The sequence below is a fragment of the Vanessa atalanta genome, chromosome 15 (genome assembly GCF_905147765.1).
Source record: "Vanessa atalanta chromosome 15, ilVanAtal1.2, whole genome shotgun sequence".
In the NCBI taxonomy this organism is placed as follows: domain Eukaryota; kingdom Metazoa; phylum Arthropoda; class Insecta; order Lepidoptera; family Nymphalidae; genus Vanessa; species Vanessa atalanta.
In genome coordinates, this window is record NC_061885.1 from 981,122 (window position 1) to 1,005,366 (window position 24,245).

General features: G+C 32.2%; 1 protein-coding gene across 2 annotated transcripts in view; it reads left to right on the forward strand.

Annotated features, from left to right (window-relative positions):
* Positions 1–15,023, forward strand: part of LOC125069448 (netrin-B-like) — a 175,103-nt gene extending 160,080 nt beyond the window's left edge. The window contains exons 2-7 of one of the 2 annotated variants that reach the window (XM_047678947.1): positions 4,117–4,305; positions 7,357–7,506; positions 7,982–8,044; positions 11,668–11,739; positions 12,222–12,423; positions 12,955–15,023. In XM_047678947.1, coding sequence (XP_047534903.1) covers positions 4,117–4,305; positions 7,357–7,506; positions 7,982–8,044; positions 11,668–11,739; positions 12,222–12,423; positions 12,955–13,105 — 827 coding nt within the window. In that variant the 3' untranslated portion in view covers positions 13,106–15,023. Of the gene's footprint in view, positions 1–4,116; positions 4,306–7,356; positions 7,507–7,981; positions 8,052–11,667; positions 11,740–12,221; positions 12,424–12,954 lie in introns of both variants that reach the window. The other variant, XM_047678948.1, reaches the window with a different exon arrangement.
* Positions 15,024–24,245: the final 9,222 nt, after the last annotated feature.

Sequence of the window (24,245 nt, forward strand, 5' to 3'; positions counted from 1 at the left end):
CCTGAATTATGACTAGAGTTATGACTCCGGCGTATCCTCATAAACTGGACTGAATTATTCGTATAATCTGCATAATGTTGTAACAGTTTGTTCCAACTGTATATTATTTATTAATAAAAAATAAAAGTATCCTTACTTTTATTATAAAATTGTATAAATTTGTTTGTTTATATTAATTGTTATGTTTTCACGTCTTAACTGTTCAATCATAATGAATGTTAATTACTTTAAATCTAGATGTATTTTTTAATTTTACATTTTTTTATAACATTTTAAGAGTATTAATTTCCGATCGATGTGAATGAAACAAGTTGACGTAATATCCGTTTGAGATCGTTAGTAACGACTCAATTACGTGTCATGTCATTTATCACGTGACAAATGTAATGTAATGTAAAACCTGTTTGTTCAGATGTCGGGTTGCGTTATATTTTTCATGCCATCAAACCAAATGTAGGTTGAAACAAATTTTAACCGACTTCAAAATTTATGTATGTTTGTTATATCAAAACCCACACGACTATTTTTCGTTCCCTTACTTGAATACTTTCAACCCATCCGTATTACATGACATTCACGGTGCCGGAACGTGTACACTAACTGCGAGATTAGTCCACAAATTGAAGGTCGTTCAGGGCACTGTGGTGCAAGCTATGCTTGGAGTCTCTTTGAAGGACGTTGCCAACACTGCTTTAGCAGACTGAAGTAATAGTGGGCTGGTCATTTGTGTCGAAGGACCGATGGCAATGAGAGCAGACTGTAGTTGGACCGATGACATGAAGCAGGTCTCTACTGGATGCGGATGTTGTAGAACCAGGAACTGAGCGCACACTGAGAGAGGCCTTTGGTTAGCATCGGATGACGATGGTCTGATGAATGATTGTCTTTAATATTATAAATATAAAAATGTGTTTGTTAATCAATCACGCCAAAATGTCTAGAATGATTCGGAATTTGAAATAAAGAAAGATTAATCCTGACTTAATACATGCGACCTAACACATACCCCCCTCAACGGAAGCAATTAATAGATAGTTCTTTGTAATGTGCTCTAAACTATCGGAAAGTAAATTTTTTCATTTCATAAAATATGTGATCAGGTTTTGACGTAGTATACCTACTTATATATACCCGTGATCGTTACAAAAGTACCTGGAGTTTCAAGCTTTCATTGAGCTTCATGACCTAAAGGTTTCGACGACCAAATATTACTAATGTAATAAGCAAAGAGATTGAAATTAAGAAAACAAAAACATCTAAAACGCGACGATAGGTTTAATTTAATAACAAAGTGGATTTCGCTAAGTAATCTCATAAAAATGCCTCGAAGATCCATCGCGTGGATTGTGTAATGTTTTGTGATCGCACCCTTATAGTAGAAATAATGAAATAATAAGTGTAATTAAGATAGACGAGGAAAATGCTGTCTACGTCAGAAGGCGCATAGAACTCTCGGCTTATTTACTTTTAAGAAGAATATATTTTATATAATATTTGATACGTTATATCGTCCATATATATAGAGGTGGAATACCTAATGACGTGGCAGTTCTTCTCGGTAGAGTCTACTTTCCGAATCGGCGGTAACTTTAAATTAACTTACTAACATTGACGATTGAATTGTGCTTTTATGAGCCTACTTGAATAAAGAATATTTTGATTTTGTCTAATGTCTTGTAAAACAAATTCTGGTTAGTGTACAATACTACCTGTGTGACAGCGATGTATAAGTTTAACTTTTGACATAAGTTATAAAGTACATGTATTTTAAATCTTATCTCAAATTTTATGTAAAGACGTATTTAATGAAATTAAAATAAAAAAAGAGATTTCAGCAAATGCAATCGAATTAATATATAGTGAATAAAGACGAATAAATCACACAAATTAAATAACCCGTCTTCGTTTAAATAATTTGAAACCCTTGCAAAGTTCTCGGTATAAATTCAGTAACATTCGCGAAGGATTTTCTTATCACAAAATGGCAGAGCACCGCGGAGTCTTTGCATAAATTAGCAATAGGTTAATTCTAAAAGGCGAACAAATGCAACGTCAGCTAATGAGGAACATAAAGATGGGAAAGTCAGGTCTCTGTTAAGGTCAATCTGTATTTTATATTGTATACACGTTGATCATTTGACTTCGCTTATGTGACCTTTCGGTTATGAAGGTTTTGGTTAGTCAAAGGAATCATTTTATAAATTTCATTCACGTAGACTTCCACGAGCACTTTGAATCGTTTTAGGATCAAGTGCCTCAACCTCTAGTTATAAAGATTCAACATAGAAGAACAGACAAATTTATTAATTACTAAGACTATAATTAAATTGTAGTAAACAAATACTTTGGTATTCTGAGGTCATCTTACACCGTCAAAGTGCCACGAGCCAGAGAATCTAAGATGTTTTAACCGTGTGTTTAATTATACTAACAAACTCACCATTCAAAGTGTGATTGTTTTGTTCGGTTTAATGTCGTCAAAGTTATGTCGTGACGCTTTAATATATCCTCATACACTGTGCACGTTAAAAGCATGTACTATGTAATTATTAAAAGCTAAAACGACTAGGCTTAAAATATACAAACATTGCGCGTTGGTGGACAGATATACTATCCACCAGCCCCCAATGCTGTTACATTACATTGCGACGGATTAAACTCCAAATCCACTCCTTAAGAGGCTTTAACTAACAGTGAGATATTAACAGTCTGCTAGTAATCGTATATCTACAGTATGTTAGTAAATGAATTTACAACATGTAATGAGACAGACAGATGATAATCAGAATAAAATGTACTATAATTTGTTGTATTTTACTTATGACTATACGATTTCACGAATATGTTCATTGCGTTTTATTCACGTCTCGTAGTTATTCGTACTATGACAGTTATACACCTAAGCATTAGGTGAACCTGTGGGCAGATGGCGTGTGATAAGTGTAAAATGTATAATATATTTATTATAGTAACGTAATATCAATAAACACAGAGTATATTTAATAAAAGTTTATGTTCAGCACGTATTGCCATTACAAAATTAATGTCAATATTATAATCAAACCTATATTTATAATCAATACACTAAATCAAGACAAAATAAGTTATAGGTAGACTTAAAAGCCTTATGCGTATCATATAAGTATTATTAATTAATCTATTTTTTAGATTACAGTTACACTTCTACACGTGGGGATCAGAAATAAACACAGCTTGATATTTAAAAAAAAAAAACAATAATTATACCGAGGTAATAAATAATAATGTCTGTACGTTTAATTGTTTAATATTTGAGTGGCTTCAACGATACTGGACCTCGTGCGTGGAATCGTCGTAATCGGAGAAGCTAGGGCGTTATTAATTGCTCACATTTGCAGGCGACGTGTGCAACAGTTGGCTAATGTGGTCATATGTTACTTTCCCTGCAGTACCGCAAGATCATTTGTCCGAATAAACATTATTAGGATCTAGTAAACATTTGCCTGGAGATATTAACCTTTGAGCCATTTTGTATGCGAACCTCTGTATATTACTGATTTAATACATGACATAAAGTTTTTGGTGTTGCTCTATTTAAAAATGAATTACTGATGATAAATTAAAACTCGGTGTATCTCTGTTAATCCGATACGATTTTGTCCTAAATAACATAACCTAAGTATTGTTTTTGCGGCTATAACAGAAAATCTTTATATTATAAAAATATTTATTTCTCGGGTTGCCATCAATATAAAAATCACATTACTTTTGATAAAAGAGTTTAAATCCGAAGAACAAACAAACAACTGTGTATTTTTTAAGGTAGCGCGAGCATTAAATTATGTGTTTAATGGAATAAATATATATGTATAAAAATATCTAAAAAACATTAATTTACCAAAAAAAAAATTTAACTTATATTTTGCTCAAACTGTATTTAACTAATAAACAATTTATAACCATAGACTACAACTATTTCTCTTTCTTTATATTTCTTTTGTTTATTTGCTAGCCGTCCTTGTTATCATTCCGCGCATTTCATGATTTGTAAACTATTTTAAATTTTTATTTGTATATAATAGTTAATAATATTATGTATCTATTAATATATATAAGATTCTCTTTCTGTTTTTTTAGAATGCAACTGCAACGGTCACGCGAGACGATGTCGTTTCAACATGGAGCTGTACAAGTTGTCCGGACGAGCGAGTGGCGGCGTGTGTCTCAAATGTCGCCACTACACAGCCGGCCGACACTGCCACTATTGTCGCGAGGGCTACTACAGAGATCCTACAAAGCCAATCACTCATAAGAAAGCTTGCAAGCGTAAGTTTTATTCAAATCGATAATATTAAGCACTACAAGCAACTTGTACATTAATATTACAGGTTTATAGTATATATCCAAGTATCTTGTGTCCCTCGCTTCCTTGTAGGATATAGTATGATAATAGCGTTTCTTAATATTAAACAATTGAAAGGAATTTTTTTTTTTTTCTAATGTTGTTAAAGAATTATCCATCTTTGTGTTCAAACAAAAAACAAAATTAACTTTTTAAATTAGTATAGATAGAGCATGGGTTCAAATTGAATTATGGTGTACCAATAAAAACCAACAAAAAAAAACCTTGGTAGGTCCTCTTTTTTCATCTATTTATATCATAAAATGTATAAAAAATCGCTTTGATTAATAATTTGTTAACTAATGTTTTTTTTTTAATATAGCATTCAATTTAATTCATTGGTACAGATAATTAAAAGCCTATGCGCTTATGTAAGCCAAACATCTAATTAATAATTAAAAAAACGTATAATTATTTTTCTTTTTTTTTTTAAATTATTTTTATTTATTTATAATATAAAAATACGACAAAAATACAGATAAAAAAGAGTAAATATGTATTTCAAAATAAAATATACATTATTAATTTTTTACAAAGTATAACCATTTAAAAGTACATGCGATAAATATAATAAGTATTTATAACCTTTATTACACTGTACGTGTGTATGAAAGAGGCTATAACGTTAACTGTTATTTTTATTTAAACTATAAACTTTATTAAAAATACAAGGCGTAAATAGCTCGGTGTAACATGTTGCTTAAATAAGTTACAGATAATATACGTAATGGTATGTCGTTGGCCAAGTATAAAAATAAATAAGGAACCGTAAAAGTTTAACTGGTTTTTGAGTCAATTTAAACACAGTTAACGTTTGTTGCCAGAATTTGTTTATATTATTTATTTATTTTTAATTTATAATCTGTGCCTTACGTTACATTTTATTGTACAAGTTAAAAAAAAAAGTTAAAGACAAAATTAATGTTTGTCTGAATAATTCTAAATTCAATTTAGTTACTATACAGAATCAAAAAGATCTTTGCTAAAATCATCTCGAATCAACTCAAAAGGATCGACCGCAGTTACCAACATCCAATTATTAGAATAGTCTCAGGCAGGTACAGGAAATTCGTAGTAACCACAAAGGAGGCTAGTTTAAGCATATTGCTACGTATCGTGATTCGTATTGTTTCGGGTTACATTCACTCAAATGAACTCTCACAGACATATGTACACACACCCAAACACACAACACATGCTGAATAATGGAAATACATACATATACGTTTAAATATGTACGTAACATAAGCTTAATTCTTTCTTTTTCTCGTTGTTGCGGTAGATAGTTACTATAATCGCTTAGTTTATTTTAAAAATTTCAAAACAAATAATTGAAAATTAACTTTACTTAATACTTATAAACAAGAGAAAAAAGTATTTATATTTTTTATATTGGTCCACCGAACATGTTCCAAAAACAATTTTTTTGAAAATTAAAAACATATTTTTGAATATGAATGTTCTTATTTAATTTACTGTCGATACCACAATTGTTTTTGTTTTATTTATAATGCTAACTCAATTCGCTTAACTATTTGGTGTCAGGACTGTTCCAGTGTACATCTACCATAAAACTACGTAACAAAATATCACACAGTATCAGCGCAACTATGCCACAATGTAATTCTAAGACCCAATCCGATGCCAGCGACCCGTGCCCTTATAAAACCTCTCTGGAGACCCATTTCGAAAACTCCGTAAAGGGTCTGCGAAGTCGTTCGACGATTTCCGGGACGATTTTTATGTGAAAACTATTCGTTCAATGCTTTGCTGGGTCCCGCTTTTATACGTTTACAACTGGCTCTCTGCGAGTTACGACGCTATTCTTTGACCGAAAACTATTTGATAGCTAACAAATCTTGTTGTATATTTCTTTTGCATTATTTTGTTTTTGGGGACTTTTTTAATTTTAACATTGATAGCTGTATATTGTAACACTTTCGTCCTTAGTATAAGCTATTTAGAAAGTGACGCTAACACATTACAATTTCTTTTAACACAATTAGTGACGTTCGATTTTTAAAAGTTTTCTATTTGGATATGATAACAATTATTTTTTTTAATTTTACACTGCCTGCCTGCTTTATACAGTTAAAGTTTTTACATTATAGTTACCATATTTTATGTGTTATGTTTATTTAACAAGACAGCAAATGTACGCCGATATAAAATTTAACATGTACTGGGATCTAAACATTTAAATTCAGAAGGATTTCCGTTGCAAAGTCATTAAATATGTATCGAAACTGTTTAAAAAATATTTAAAACAAAAGTTAAGAGAGACGTATGTGTAATTCATTTGTAAAAAGGGAATCATAATTTGCAGCGAAAGGCCCTTTAATAATTCTGTCAAAATCGAGGGCACCATCTAATACGCCCAAAATGACACTGTTAGGTTTATTACTCTCAGTACATGACAGACTTCGTTCAGCTAATGTATTGTGTCCCACTCCGGCCACGTTGCAAAGGCTTGCTATGTTAATGAAAAAGCTGGAAAATCAGTTGAGGTTCTCTGAGCTACAAATCCTTTTTCAGTTACAAAGGTAGAGTAATAATGTGGTCTTTACGTCATTATAGTAATGCTTTAGTTTGTACATTACTGCTTAGTATACACAGAACTACAGTAATACTTATTATTGTATTGTGTTGCAGTTTGAAGGGTAATTAAGGCAATTTATCTACAGGCACAATGGACATAACATCTTAGTTCACGGTTGGTCGGGCATTGGTGATGTAAGGAATAGTTAACATTTCTTATAGCGCCATCTGCCTACTCTATCTGCATAAAAAAAACGTAAATGCTTTTAAATTCCTGTTTAAAAATGGAATGGACCCATTTCTATCCAACCAAATAAAACTATTATCAGTATCACCTAATGTTAATCATCAGAATATACCGGATAAAACCGGTTCGTATCATATTGGTAATGTTAATTCGATAAGCTCAAAATAATTTATCTGTATTTTCAAAACAGCATGCGACTGCCACCCGGTCGGAGCAAGTGGTAAGACATGTAATCAGACAAGCGGTCAGTGCCCTTGTAAGGATGGAGTGACAGGCACGACGTGCAACCGATGTGCTAAGGGCTACCAGCAGTCGAGGAGCCACATCGCTCCTTGTATACGTAAGTGGAGGAAAATTTTAAAGGTATAAGAATCAAACCGATTAGGACTTTTCATCTACCTTAAATAGAGAATCAAATACTACCAAAACTGCGTTTAGAACAGTTGAAGACGTTCCTGGTAAACCTCAAAGGGATGTAAAAAGTCTAAATACAGGGGTATGGGGCTTTCTAATGGGGCATTAATATTAACTTTGTGGGATTTATAATTATAATCATTGCACATTATTATCGTGAAAAAAAGTCGTTAGATTAATTATTAAAGTATATATAAACATTACATTAAATATTTTCCTTAACAATAATTAAGTAATATTTAAATTAAAAATTAAGCAAGCGATTTAATTATCCATAAATATATTCGCTGATGTCGTAATAACGAAATATACAATTTACTTTATAAGCATTAGACAAGATGTATTTGTTTTTTAAAATATTGATGAAGTTCCATATCATATAACTACAATTGTTTTTGCAGGCATACCTCGTGTGGTAACAGCAGTTCAGGCGATGGAAGCGGTGGACGCAGAGCCGGGGCGCGGTAAGTAGTAAGTGGACCTTCAGCACTCTCACCTCATCACACTGCATGCTGGTTCTCTTTCACGGTATAAACTACCAGATCCAACCATTAATCAAAGTACTTCCAATCTCATGTAATACTGTCACCTGATTTTTGGTGATACACTATTTTAAAGCCTACCCCTTAAGTATTGTAATTATTTTAGACAATATCGCATAACACTTTTTTCATCACGAGTTTTCCCAATAGTGATGACAGAATTTCAATTCTCTGAGCCAAAAATTAATCGATTCCTGTCACTAGTGTTGATAATAATGGATGCTCCATATTTAAAAAATGTCTTATACTATTACAACAATATCCATGTGCCTATGTGCCAGGGAGGTAATCACTTATCATCAGCTTTGTATCTATTTTCCTGTCTAAAATACTATATAAAAATAAAATGATGTTGCAAATGAAACGGAGCTGTGATATAGTTTTTGAATATACAAACTCCTTCAAAATCTCTTTCAATTATAACGAACGCAACAGAGCACTTTGAAACAAGTTTTGATAAAATAATAGCTGATATAAATCAAAACGCGCGTACGTTGTTTCACAATATTGATCGATATGTCCGGATGATCGCTTACAAAATTTTCTACGAGAGATTTCCTAACATTCATCACTTTTATTATTTATACCTATGGCAGGAAATCTATATAAAAATAAAAAGTACGGTAACATATAATAGTGATCCCACTGCTGGGGCGATTTATTGGACGGTTGGTGAATAAATTAGTGGCAGATTTTCATCCGACCTATAAAGATTTCCTTTACCAAAAAATGAGAGTTTAATTATAAAAACAAAATAAGAACGAGTAAACTCAGTAATGCTTGCACAGATTTTAAACTGGAATATTCAGCAAAAGGCAATTCACGTGTTTCAACCACAGGGCCAGATCAGCACACGAGAAATTAAAACTCCCGGAAAATTTCCATTAACATTTCCCAACACAATTAGAGCCCTTTCTTACTACTTGAGCATTGCATTCCAGACAGCTCTGCATTCCAGACTTATTTAAATAGATATAATTTTAAACTATTATTAAAAATCACAATTATTTTAAGAATCACAAATGTCTACACAGAACCTTAATAATGTATAGATTTAAATCTCGCCATAAAAATATCCGAGAGAAAATGAACATATAAAATGTACGAACATACGGGAGATATAGGGACCTATATATGGCCTTATGAAACAAAAACACTGCTACGTTTGAGGAGCTAACTAAACCGAGGGTTACGACTTTTGATTCTGTCTTCTCTGGAGGAATCATTGTTGGCGCGGAATCAACAACTTTCAAAGGCACTCTTAATATCTTAATGATACATTTGAGTATCATTAAGGTAATTAATATTTTGTACCCAGTCCTGGTTTCGCAGGGGTAGTATATAACGATTATATCAAAGGACTAACATAAATTAAATATTTTTTAGGTTGTCCACTTTCTTGGACCTACGCAAAAATCCCTATAAGTTATATCGATTAAATCGCCTATTATATTTAAATCGGTTGAATGGTTTAGCTGGTATTGGTTGGAAGTCAAATATTAACATTAAAAAAAAAATAGGTTGTAATTTAGTAGTACATATCAAAGGACATATAGAAAAAAGGGGAAAACTGGGACGCAAAATACGTGGATGTGAAAATCGTGATTATTTGCAATATTCAAAGATACACGCGGAATGCAGTAATATATTTTTTGCTGAACTTGTTGTCCTAAGCTGTTCCTTTGATATTCTGTTGCTAACTTTGTGCGATTACTAATGAAGTAGAAAGATACACTACATTTTCTAGCTTCTAAATAAGACTTAATTTACGTCCGAAGCTAACTACGTCAAAGAAAATGTTCATTACAAACGTTTTTTTTTTTTTTTATAATAAGAACATTTTCCTGTTTGTTGTCAAACAGCTGGATATTTACAGGCTCATTTAATTAGCAGTGCATCCTTGGAGTTGTAAATATATTATCTCTGTAACAGTTTAACTTTAACATTTTCCAATATAAATAATGCAAATTGTGAATTTGTAGACTAAAGTATCAAGTAGTAATTAGTTCCTGTGTACTAAAGACCAATAATTCGTGCGATTTAATTAGACAGGATATAAGAAAGCATCTTTAATACAACGTAGATCTTTCCATAAAAATATTCTGCTTTAAGACTGGCTGTTGGTCAATCTATTAGAAGTATTGAGTCCTTTAAAAATATCATCCAGCTCGAGAGAGCTGGATGATATTATATAAGGAGACTTAAAAATAACCAGAATTGAGCCAAATTGTATTTATTTGATATGAATGCTGTTCAGGAAATATTACTTAATCGCTTTTAACTGTTCCCCATCATCGACGACTGCTATTAATTCCCTACATCCAATTTGTAGCATTATTAATGTCAACATTTCTCCTAATAATCTCATAGATATCAAAATACATTAAAGTCATAATGATCTTCTTAAATTTTACATCTAAATTAAATGTGTTATGAAATTCAAATTATCTTATGCCACGGTAGAACTAATGGTGATGAGATATCTAATGGGATTAATATTTTAAGTGTATATCAAATTAATATTCTTTCACCTTATCATTATCTAACGTCTCCATTATCAAGCTCTCATTGTTGCTAACATTATCTTACTCATTCAGTAATCACATTGTTTATACCGTGATCGACTACCTTGTCAAGAGTGAATGTATTTTAACGACGTCTATTTTTAAAATTATTTAATAACTTTGTTAGATCTTGTTGAAAATTATTGTCACTAAAATTTTAATAAGACATTTCATTCATGAAAACTAAATATTTATTAATTTCAAAGATAATTCTTCCAACAGTTTAGAGGTTACTTATATCGTTAGAATCATTTAATTCCTCGTCTTGTTTAGTATCGTGTTAAATTACATTCTCTTCGTTTTTATTAATTTGCACCTTTTGATGATTTCAACCGTCCGAATGTTTAAACATTTCATCGATATTTTGTTTCCAGGCTTGTTTTATTGTTCATCACAAAACTCATAATCATTATTTTTATCCTTTTATGTTTTTAATCAACACGATCTGTGTTAAGTGCGAGGAAGGTAAACATTTTATGTAGTTCCCTTTGTTATCTAGATTTTATTAGATGCTATAATTATTTATAGTCTGATATGAGTATCATTGCATTTTTATAATATTTTACAATTGTCTTTAGAGTTTGACAAGTTTTCTTATTTCAATTGCATTCAAATTCACTTTGATTGGATTAAGCAAAATTTAACTGTAATCCATTTTCAAAATTGCTAACTAACATTACTTATTAACGTTTTTTGAGCTGTGATTTGTTGAGCATCGATGTATCTCTTTCTAGTATCACCGATTTGATATTGGAAAGAAGAAGACAACATTGTTTATTTCAGCACCCCTAAGCAGTATTTATAAGTAAAGCCGTTAGTCGTTGGAACTAACATTGTGTAAATAGCAAAAAGAGCTGATAGATTGCTTTTGTAAAATTTAAACATTATATAAATATTGCAATAAAATATATGTAGGCTTTTTGATATTGTGACTTTTTGGGACGTGTGGATATAATCTGACTTGTAACATGTATGCGACAGCGGACCAGTGCGGACGGTGCCGCGCAGGCGCACGAACTCTCAACCTCAACAAGTTCTGCAGCCGAGACTACGGTGAGACATTTAAACTTTTAATGAGACCAAAACTATAACATGCTAGTAAGAGTACCCACTTTGTACACAAAGTCTATACTCAAAAAACGTTATAATTTTAGCACGGTGATATAAATCGAAATTAGCTTGCCACGCATTACTGCACCTTAACAAAAAAGGATGAGAAACGAAGCTTACAGTAGTCGTATATGATGTACAACATCTGATAACTCTCCTTGGTAATATCTAACATTATCATATTATATCCTCTCAGAAAATGGGATGGTACCATCCGACGGCCAACGCTCGCTCATTGGTCCAATCATATAGCGCGCTCTTCCCCGGCTTCCTGTTACACATTTCCGTCCCTTTTCTCGAAATCACTTCCACAGAATGCAGGAAAGCGAAAGGAAAAACATCAATAATCGGCATTTATTGCCTCAAATTAATTTTTGGATGTCTGATGTTGCTAGCATTATTTTCAAATGCATAATTACTTGCAGTCATAATGGGTCGGGTGGTCGGTCGCGAGGCGGCGGGCGGCGTGGCGAGCGCGGCGACGGACGGCGGCTGGGTGCGGCTGGCGCTGAGCGTGCAGGCCGTGTACAAGCGCGCGCCGCGGAGCCGCTTGCGACGAGGCGCCGTGGCACTGTACGTGCGCGCCGCGGACCTCGCCTGCAAGTGTCCCAAGATCAAGATCAATAAGTAAGTCTGTTAATAATAACATTAGTTTATAAAAAGCATTATTTTACCTATCCGATATATATTTCTGTAATAAAATAATCTATTCCAAATATTTTGTTAATAAAGAATAAACAACACTCACATAAGTATTTTATATACAGGAACTTAATAATTATTATCTAAAATATCTAGTTACACGATAAAAAATAGCTATAAAGATGGTTAAAAAGTGTGTTAGTGTAGTGTGTAATTAAATTAATACTTATCCTACAAGAGTAGGATAAGTATTAATTTAATTGTGACAGTATTGATAATTGATATACATACTTACTACCTATTGATACAGAGTAAGATACTGTTATGATTTTTATGTGTTTTAAATCTACATTTCAAAATACTTACAAAAACCAACTAAAATAATATTATACATACATAACTTGGAACCCAAGAAGGCTCAAATATCAAAACGAGGTCTTGTACAAAAAAATGTGTTGTTACTTTCCAACTTTAAAGATTATTGCATAGTCTTAAATGTACTATTTTCCTTCACAGGTCCTATTTAATCCTAGGAGTGGAAAAAGAGGGGGCATCGTCTGGTTTGCCGGGACTGACGGTTGGAGATAGAACTCTTTTACTGGAGTGGCGAGACGATTGGCACAGACGCATCCGTCGTCTGCAACGGCGCGCCATCAACTGTCATTAGCGGGCGCGATTTCGTACACCATCTTTAAATTAACGTCAAGGATCCGTATGATACAGCCTAAGAAAGCATGAAGGCCTATTCGAAGGAGTTTGTAAGGTATTCCGTCTATGTTCCGTGCATATTGAAAGGATAGAATATAACTGCCATTAATGCTGATTAATAAAATAGATTGACCTAGTCGCAATTAAGAATATACAATAGTATCATGTTACTAATATTTGATTAATAGTTAACTTTAATGTATTTTTTTTAATGTGAAATTCAAAGTTCGAACCTTCCACAGATGGTTAGTAAACAGTTAAAATTTATTATCGTCCCTTAACACAACCCTTATGAATAAGAAATAGAAAACAATTACTGTGACTTAATTTCTTACTTCCTAGGATTTCGTTATCTATACGTCATGCTTATGTAACGAAAACTCTTTTGTTTAATAGAGTTTTTTTTTGTGAATTATGAACAATATTTTAAAATTAATTATTTATGAAACTTCGTCGTTAACTGTACCCTACTTGATTTATAAGATTATTTATTTAAATATCTAGATGCTAGAACTAACAAAAGTTTCGTTCCATTTTATGCATTTTTGTAAAATTGTTATTTTATAATAAAAATGCGTATGTTGAAATTGTTTTTAAGTACTGGCAACACTGATTATATCATATGTCAAAATTGGCGCGATACCGCTTCTACGCTCTCTTTTGATACATGATATTATTTATTGTAAAATATAGATTTAGGTAATTTTGAAGATGATTCATCTCCACAAAGCATAGTCATAATGTTTTAACGTACCTCATTTATTAAGAAAACATTAGATAAGATTTACTGTCTATTTATTTATGAATAACTCCTTATCAAATATCCTTGTTATTGATTCATTCGCCAATATAATCATTTTTCATAACCTTTATTATTTAATATAACGACATTTCTTGCCAAAGCAACTGTTTCGAAGTTCTCGAACGAGTACTTATATTTCTTGAGAATAAATATTTAGAAGTAGTTTTTTTACGTAATCTTTTTCGTCGCCTCACTAAAGGTATGTACAGTATTATTAGCTTTACTAAAATATACATTAAGACAGTTTTAAACGTACATTTGACGCCAACATGTCCGACTCGCTTGAAATTCGAATTCTATTTTCAAAGATTTAAATTTTGGCTTAAACGAACGTCATTCACATGTTCCACAATTTGAATCTGACAAAAGAAAACAATGTATTCAATAAGTGTATTTCTTGTACACTCATGTAATCATGTACAATTGAGCCGTCAAAATTATACGCTCAGGTACAGTTACAGACACAATGCAACAAATCATCTCGCCGCACGATGGAACAATTTACAATAATCCATTGTTGCTATTTGCGGCGTATCGCCGTCGGACAAACAAATATGGCGGTGTAATGGACGCCGTAGGACGTTGAAAATAATATATACGAAAATATGTCTATATTTTTTTTGTATACTTTTAAATTGAGACTGATTACTTTTTTACTGTTCATCTAAAACAAACAATAAAACATATCGGACATATTCAATATGTTTCACTTCGCTGAAACTGCTACTTATTTGAATTTAAAATTTAATAAAAAAATGCATTTTACAAAGTTTTTCGTTTTTTATTTCAATCATCGCAAAAAGGTAGTATTCAATATTCAGCCTAGTATATTTTTATTTTTAATTGTTGTAATTGTATTGGCGCCAAATGTAAGTTTTTTAATTAATTAAAAAAAATAATCGTTTAGATAACGTATTTATAAACTTAGATATTTCGCTTGATTGTATTGCGGATTGTAAAAAGTGTATTTAGTTGTAGATCTATCTATTAACCTGTTTCTAGTTATGCATATCTTTAGATTTCGTAAATCGTATAGGGATATATATATTTTTGCGCGCTCATATGTTTTTTTTTTTACAATTTCAAGCAAAGGCGTGCAAAAACTTGAAAAATATAATATAGATGAAAAGATGTTAAGTGTATAGATATAGACAGTTTGTATTTTATTGTAATTTGTGAATACTTTTTTTTTCTTCCAAAACAGCGTAGTTTAAAAAATTATCTAAAAATTTAAAATCATTTATTAAAAATACATCACAATATTTATAAATGAAAATTAAATATAAAAAATAAATTACGCACAACTAAAATTTATTTCGCTTTGAGTCAAAAATAGCTTTTTTTAATCTGTGTTCAGGCAGCGGTTACATTTTAGGCTACACTTATTTATATTGTAAGGAATGTCAATTGAATTTAAGGCACGTGAAACACGAACGAGTTCATGGAACCAGAGACAAATATAAATATATAATTGTTTATGATTCCAATGATACGTTCGGAGTGTATTTGCGAAGTTGTGTTTTTATGATACCCTGCTCCTGTGATGTAATAAATGTTATTGGTTATATTTATTTAAAATAAAAGTACATTAATATACGAATTATGTTTTTTATTTTTATATAGCAATACATAGTTGATCATTTGAAATTTAATTAAAGTACTTAATATTTATATATAGCACCATACCGTACACATATCCAGGTCGTATATCCAATGCCCCCCCCCCGCCCCCTCTACCAAGATTATTTTATTTATGTAGAAAAGGAGACAGACAGCAATACCTCTTATTGTCTTTTGTGTTGAGCTAGTTTTTGAGCTAGTATAGCTACAGGCCCAAGGAACGTAAAATCTAAGCTACAATGATTGGTGGCGCATGTGCAATGTAACATTTAATACGGAGCTAATGTCTATGAGCAGTCGTTATCACTTACCATTAGGTGGCCCAAGTCGACCTACAAATGCCTAAAAAAAAAAAGAAAAAAGAAAAGGTACTAACATTGCAATCCTATATCACGAACTTGATATAAATAAGCCGTTGTAAGACTGTTAAAGTTCCCCTGTCCACGAGCTCCACTTCATGATTTCCCTGAGGACACTCCCCTGATATCTTGATGGCAACACTTAATGTATCTGATGGGCATTTCTCTTGATATATTGACACACGTTATGACGTAAACGCGGATGACGGAACGTGATGTAATAATCTTATCGTTATATGTTTATAGAATTGCTTGTGGGTAATTTTATCCTTAACACGAGTTATTGAATTGCCTACCTAGGATAGCCAGTACCTGATCTATATTTCGTTTGATGACTATGTTATTATACACTGAGATCTATATTGTCCTAGATCAACCATGTAGTCGTTCATAAATATGTTTTCGTGGAATAAATATTATTATTATTTTAGGAAGACACTAGCGACCCGCCCCGGCCTCGCACGGGTACAATGCTGCCACTGAATATACTACAGAATGTCATACAAAGTTCACAGTTTTTCAGTCGTTAGACAATACAAACCTATATGTCCCTGCGTTTTACAACTGTAATATCTTCGAAAGTATTCATTTAAATTACATTGAGCTATATGTAAAGGATAAAAAATGGTTGTTCGCTATCGCTTCTAATAATCGGATCGATTTTTTGTATTGTATAGTGTATAATTACACTGGCTCACTCAATCTTTAAACGGGAACACAGATGAATAGAGTTTTAATATTTAGCGGTAAATTTGTGTTATATGATTTCCTCATATACGATGAACTTTCTGAGAAACATATTTAAGAGATTTTCATTATTTTTATTATAAAGGAATAATATTATATTTATAAATGAAGTGCACACATACAGAAACCTACTGACATCCATGAATACCAGCCGGCTTGTAAATGTGATGTTGCTTCCCAACGCTAGCCTAATTCATCCCCTCTTATTGAAGGTCCGTCATACAAATGTCGCGGAATATCATCGCAATTCATTATATCACAGAGTATGAAATAAATTATATATATTACACACAAATTAATCACATATATACTCGGTAGTTCTTTGCTCGGGTTTGATCCCGCTATCTTCGGCTAAGGTTTATGAATCCGCAGCAACCAAATATGTAATACATTCCTATAAAATGATACGACATATCTTACAAATTATCCTATAAGTATGTTATACTATTGTCCGCCCGCAGATTTACATTGGAGGGAGGGAATGAGCTCAGTTTATTTACACAACTCTATGCCCATTTTTTCAGTATTCGTTATGGATTTGGAAGCTTTTTACAAGATAAAAAAACACCTTAATGTACAACGTACGTACTATTCCGGGGCGTCCTAAAAATATATCCGAATCCAAAATAAACGAACGGACAAATATTTACGAACCTCCTTATTTAATATTATATAACCTCCATAATATGTCAAAGTCATACAAACTACTAACTAATTCACCGTGGGCGGAGCAACGGGTGACGACAAGAGTGGAACGAAATATTGTACTATCCTCGAGTTTTACCTTTAAAGCCCATTATAATTCACTCTATCGGGTTCCGCATGCATTAATTATCATAAAACATGCTATAGTTTCTAGAAATAACTTAACAATACATAATAAGATCCACATTCCACTTAGGATCCGAATCTATAGCAACGAGCATTTCTCGAGACGCGCTAGATCACGAAGGATAAAATAAGGCAGCTGATACACTTACGACATTTAAAAAGCTACTAAATTAGTTATTTATGATGTCTTTGCTAATTTGTTGAGTTTAACAAGTTTATCATATTAAGTGCTCTCCGAGGCTCTTATAAGTTTCAGGACTGAAATTGAAATTCAGAAATGTAATTGGTGGAAATGAGGAACTACTGTTTTTTTAACTGTTATTCTCGGTAAAAATTTCTATCCTAGCCGGTTGTAGCTGCCTAAAGAAGCCTATCTAAATAAATAAGTCTCGGAATGCTTGACAGAAGTGATAACTTACACTGTCCGAAATATGGCACTGTGGGTTAGAGTGAGAGAGCAGGAGCCTGCCTACCGCTGCGGTATGCGTAAGAGAAAGGAAAGCCAGATAGGCTGGCGCCGTAACGCGTTACGTAACGAAGCGGTGTATCCTCTCATATGAAGTTATCATTTAAAAAATCCATGAATTCGTGTTTTATAATTAATGCTTATAATCGGTAGAATATTCTATTTTCCGAGCCGGTGGTAACCGGCGTATAGGATCCTATCTAAATAAAGCATACTTGAATTATTTTCACCACAGATGTGTCGCGATAAATCAAATATTCCGTATAGATTTAATTACACTGACCACTGTATATGTAAGAACCACTCAATGAAGATATCTACCCAGGTAAGTTAACACAAGGTACTAATACAATCGAATTACTGAAACAAAAAAAAGCTTAGAAAATAATTTGGGAACCTTCAAGAAAAGACGTTTACACTTTCTTAAAGGCCGGGAGCGCACCTGCACTCCGGTGTTGCAGATGTTCATAGACGGTGGTAGACACTTTCTATCACGAGAACCGCACGAACTCCGCAAGTTTGCCAGCTATATCATTAAAAAAAAATGTACAAGTCGTGAGAGATAGTCGGCCTTATGTAAACTTGAAGTGCAGTTCAAACTGGCACAATGGTCCCTAATAAGTTTCTCTATTGAAATATAAGCTGTACAATGTACATACATTTAATAATGCATTGTTTAGTATTGCAATGTCAGCACAGTTACATTTCATTCGAATTCAATTTGACATACGATATTATGTTTTGCTTATATCATTATCAATAAAAATAACTTCTTAAAATTGTTTAAAAAAAACAAAACGTATTGCGTCAGTCAGTGATGAGATGGCCCAGTGGTTAGAACGCGTGCATCTTAACCGATGATTTCGGGCTCAAACCCAGGCAGGCACCACTGAATTTCATGTGCTTAATTTGTGTTTATAATTCATCTCGTGCTCGGCGGTGAAGGATAACATCGTGAGGAAACCTACATGTGTCTAATTTCAACGAAATTCTGCCACATGTGTATTCCGCCAACCCGCATTGGAGCAGCGTGGTGGAATATGCTCCAAACCTTCTCCTCAAAGGGAGAGGAGGCCTTTAGCCCAGCAGTGGGAAAATTTACAGGCTGCTAATACTAATGCTAATGGCGTCAGTAACGTTTTTTCGTTCGTTACATTAAAATATTAAATAATATATAAATATTGGACAACATCACATACATTACCCTGATCCCATTGTAAGTAGTTAAAGCACTTGTGTTATGGAGAATCAGAAGTAACGACGGTACCACATGCACCCAGACCCAAGGCAACATAGAAAACTAATGAACTTTTTCTCGACATCGACTCGGCCGGGAATCGGAGTGGCGTACCCATGAAAACCGGTGTACACACCACTCGACCACGGAGGTCGTCTAATTACACTAAGTTCTGTTCTGTTCTGCCCGAAAAGAATGATGTAATGCGAATCAAATTCATTTTGCAGGAATGACACCTATACCAATATTATAAATGCGAAAATAGTTCTTGTGTTATAGTTACCTTTTCACGAATAAACCGCTGAACTGTTTCAGATGAAATTTGGTGGAAGGACATAGCCTACTTTAATTCGCCCCTCGATTGGGTAAATCTGGGTGACGTGTAAATCCCTTTAATTTTATAGTATTCCGAAAAATCTACGACTTCTTTCAGTCTTCTAATATAAGGATAGTTATTTGACTGATTTATGAAAAAAAAAACTAAATTTTTATAATAGTTTTTAACCCTTAAAGTATAAGAAATATTTGAAATTAAAAAGGGATTGATGTCGCTGAACTCAATCGATCTTGAACCTCATCAAATCGACCTGTTCGAATTGACATAGTTGTTTGCATACCAAGATTAATAATAAATTTCATATGCAATTTTGAAATACCTAATAAGAACGTTTGTGGTAACACACAGAACTAGGTAGTTCTTTGTGGCATTAGCAGAGTACTGGCGACGAGATTAGTGGCCGAAATCACATTTATTAAAAAAAGATATCTAATATTACTCATACAAAGTCGAGAGCATCTAGTAATACGTAAATATACGTTTAGTTACCAGTTTTAATATGTAGGCGTATTTATATAGTCAACCGACCGTAAACTTGAAATAAGACGTTATTCATAGTAAAGTATTGAATTACATTTGCCGTTGATTGAATGTTTAACAAACTTAGTGTTATAATAATCATTATTTACAATATATTAACATTTCTCAGCTTCCGCTTGATAAGGGTGTTTATATTGCGCATGCGCAAACATTACATTTGTTTACATACTAAAATATAACAGACGTAACACGTAACAAGTTTTCATTTAATGTTTATTACATATTATTCGTTCTGTATTTAACGAAAATATACAAATTCTAGACATGACCGGCCACACACGTATCGATTTAAAGGAACAATACATATAATATATATATATATATTTGAATAACATAAAATCCTAAGTGTATACACGATATATCCTTAATATACTCGTAACTTTACAGCTTGAGTACGACTTCATAAACATGCTAACCTCACACCCAAAATTTTATATCGTGAAGTTGTATAAAACTACAACACAAACAAACACAGCCTTACGTCTATTACCTAGCCAGTAACACTGCAGGCATGAAGGTGGCATGAAGGCAGGCATGAAGGCAGGTGTAATCTCCATACCTTAAATGTTTAATAGTGGTAAAACAAATTTAATTCCTTTATATTATATATATTCAAGATAAAAGCATTATACTTACTTATTGATTGTCAAATTTAACATAACCACCGATTCATGTTCATTCCCTGAAAAAGAACTCATTGGATAAATATTTTAACTAAAATACGCGTACCTTGGAAAGCTCGTAAAGCGTTTATCCTGAACGTGATGTCACTCTTCGTTCTTCATTGTCGATACTGTTTAATTGCCGTCCCATCCCAATAAAAAAAATAGTTAATTTCAATTAACAACAAACAAAATAGTTTGGTCTGACCATGTTTCTATAATTGTTAATTTTTAGTCTTTTTAAAGTTTCAGATATATATTTCCTTTAAAAAATACGTACAGTTATAGAGTAATTTAACAATTTCAAAACATAATTTTACATCGCTATGTAGCAAATTTTCTTTTAAAAAAAAGATTACATTTCGTCCGAGGCCGAGTTAATTAAAAACTAATACGTTATAAAATATTCACGAAAGGAAAAATATTCTTTTGAGTTTAAAGAAAAGCAAAGAAAAATTATTACTGCGCTTAAAAAATTTTAAAAAATATACACTCCTTATATCTCCAATACGCCACCAACCTTGGGAACTAAGTTATTACGTCCCTTGTGACTCTAGTTACACTGGCTCACTCACCCTTCAAACCGGAACACAATAATACAAAGTATTGTTACTTGGCGGTAGAACATATAATGATTCCTACACTCCTTACTCCTTACTTCCTACACTCATGCTCAGATCTTAAAGCTTACCGACGTAGAAAACAAATAAAGTTAAATCTATGCTAATATCATAAATGCGGAACTAACTCTGTCTGTTATCTCGTCACGCTTAAACCGCTGAAACGTTTTAGATGAATTTTGGTATGGAGGTAGTTTCAGTCCCGAGGAAAGACACAGGCTTATTTTAGTTCACCAGTACAGTAAGATACAGTTGACAGTTTCTGTGCTATAGGTACATTTTTATAAATATCGAGTAAAGCCGACTCAATTCATCATTCAAGCCGCTAATATGATATATCTCTAGAACTTTCGATGCCCGCTTTAAATAAAAATAATGCTTTCCCATTGGATAACAAAAGTAAAATACATTTGGCCTTTATATATGATCTGTGCCATTCTGTGACATTCAGTGGTGAAAGTCGTTCAATGGAACTTCACTTCCAATTACATTTAATACCAATTAACATTCTCAATTACAGATGTATTTAATAACACGTAAATACGTCTTTAAAAAAGTCCAGCTAACCTTTTTTATTTAGCTCTATGAATATCATATAATTTGATTATATTCAATTTTATTTCATTGACAATTATAGTTAGTGCCAATTTATTTTATTAAACTTCTAGTTTCTTTTGTTCCTTATGATTCTTCTTATATGTTTAGTTTTTACTTTTATATATTGTTTCTACATGTCTTTATATCCATGTATATATAAATACATTTAAACGATCAATAATATTTATAGAAACGCCTACTTAAAATTATAAGGCAATTATTCAATTGAGCAAATTAAATAAATAAATAAAATATAGGTAAATGTAAAAATAAATATATAAGTATAAGTTAATAATATAATAATAAGTACATAACCGTATCCATATAATTTGTATGTAACATTATATATACTGGCTGCCCATCGCGACTTATATCGAGGTGAAATAACAATTTTATTTACTTCCCGGTCGCAACCGACAAAATCCATCTATAGCAGGCACCGGCACTAATTCATACAAGAAATATTATATTTAAATTACCTACAGTTTTAGATATAACATTTTTTTACACAACAGCTTGACGTTAACACAAACAAGAAAAAAAATGTATAGTACTTTTTTTTTTAGTTTAGTTAGTTTTTCTTAGGATGTTACTAAAAAAAGTAATTTTAATTTAAAAACGAAAATTAAAAAAAAAAACGAAAAAAATAATAAATTACATGTTACCTTTTGTCTTCTGTTCTGAACCAGACGATCCATGATAAACTCTTATATCAAATAATGAATAGTGAAAAAACTATAAGTTAATGTTCAAAGACCAAGCAAATGAAGAAAAGAAAGAAGCCAGTAGGAATCAGCCAGCAGCAACTTATTATTATCATACACGTCGACTCCTTCACAAATAACTCACAATAGGTACTCTTAAAATATGTTCAAATTGTTTATTCAGGACGATACGATAACTCCGTGAGACTGAGATTTATTTAATATTAAAAGACAGTAACATAAATTAAATAATATGCTATGTAGAGGAAAACATACAGCATCCGTTGGCGATACATTCAGTCGGTGTAAACGATGCTAAATAAAATAATTAAGACAAAATCCCTGTTATAGTAGAATAATGGTACATCTACAAGTGCATGTATAGATAGTACCCAAAGCAAGGTCAATACGAGCCTAACAAAAGAACATTCTAGCCCAAATATTATTATTTTTTCTAACCTCAAGACTTAAAGTACACTTTACGGTTGTTTGATCGTTCAATATTATGGTAATATGTCTACTAATTTAGGAAGAAAGTTTTCAATTTTTGACTCTGTTTCCACCATCGAATAAATTTGCTAAATGTGTATCGTCACATACAGTACGTATGTATGTACAGTCGTCATCGAGGTTAAATTCTTCAACGCTTACTTATTATTTTTTATTTTTAATCTTGCATATTAGACTCAATAACAAAGCTAACTTTATAATAATTATTATATATATATTATAAGCTAGCATGTAACTTTGTCATTTCTTGAACGGCTAGTTTTGCATAATTTATCGGCGTAATTTCCAACTCTTGTTAAGTCATTCGGAATATCAAGTATGATTGATTTTGTGTTGGTATCTATTTCAGCATTTTCCTTTGTCATTTTATATGCATTTTCATGCGGATCGTTTGGCTGATCTGGAAGTGACGTAAATATTTTTGATAATTCCTCATAAAATCCTCTCTCGAACGCAAGCTTTGCATTGATATAAAATTATCCGTTTCACTATAAATATCAATCGCATACAATTTACCGAAGAAATTGTCGCCAGGTTTTATTACCATTTCATCTTTAATATAGTTTTCTTTCACTATGATGTTTCAAACTTCTTCGTTAAAACTCTAACCCTAAAAAATATTCAATAATTACATTAGCTAGTAATAAACAAAAATAATGTAAGCTTATTTTGCTTTAATCTATACTAATATTATAAAGCTGAAGAGTTTGTTTGTTTGTTTGTTTGTTTGTTTGTTTGTTTGTTTGAACGCGCTAATCTCAGGAATTACTGGTTCGAATTGAAAAATTCTTTTTGTGTTGAATAGACCATTTATCGAGGAAGGCTTTAGGCTATATAACATCACGCTGCAATTATTAGGAGCGAAAAAAAATATGGAAAAAGTGAAAAAAGCGGGGAAAATTATTCATCCTTGAGGGCTTCCGTTGCGTGCGCTGCGAAAACGGTTGAATATATCAAAAATATATGTATGAAAGAATTATTCCTCTTGAAATGATCTAAAAAAATGTCTGCGACAGTATATGTCTATCTTTTAAGATTAACTCACTAGAACCGTTTTTATGGTAATC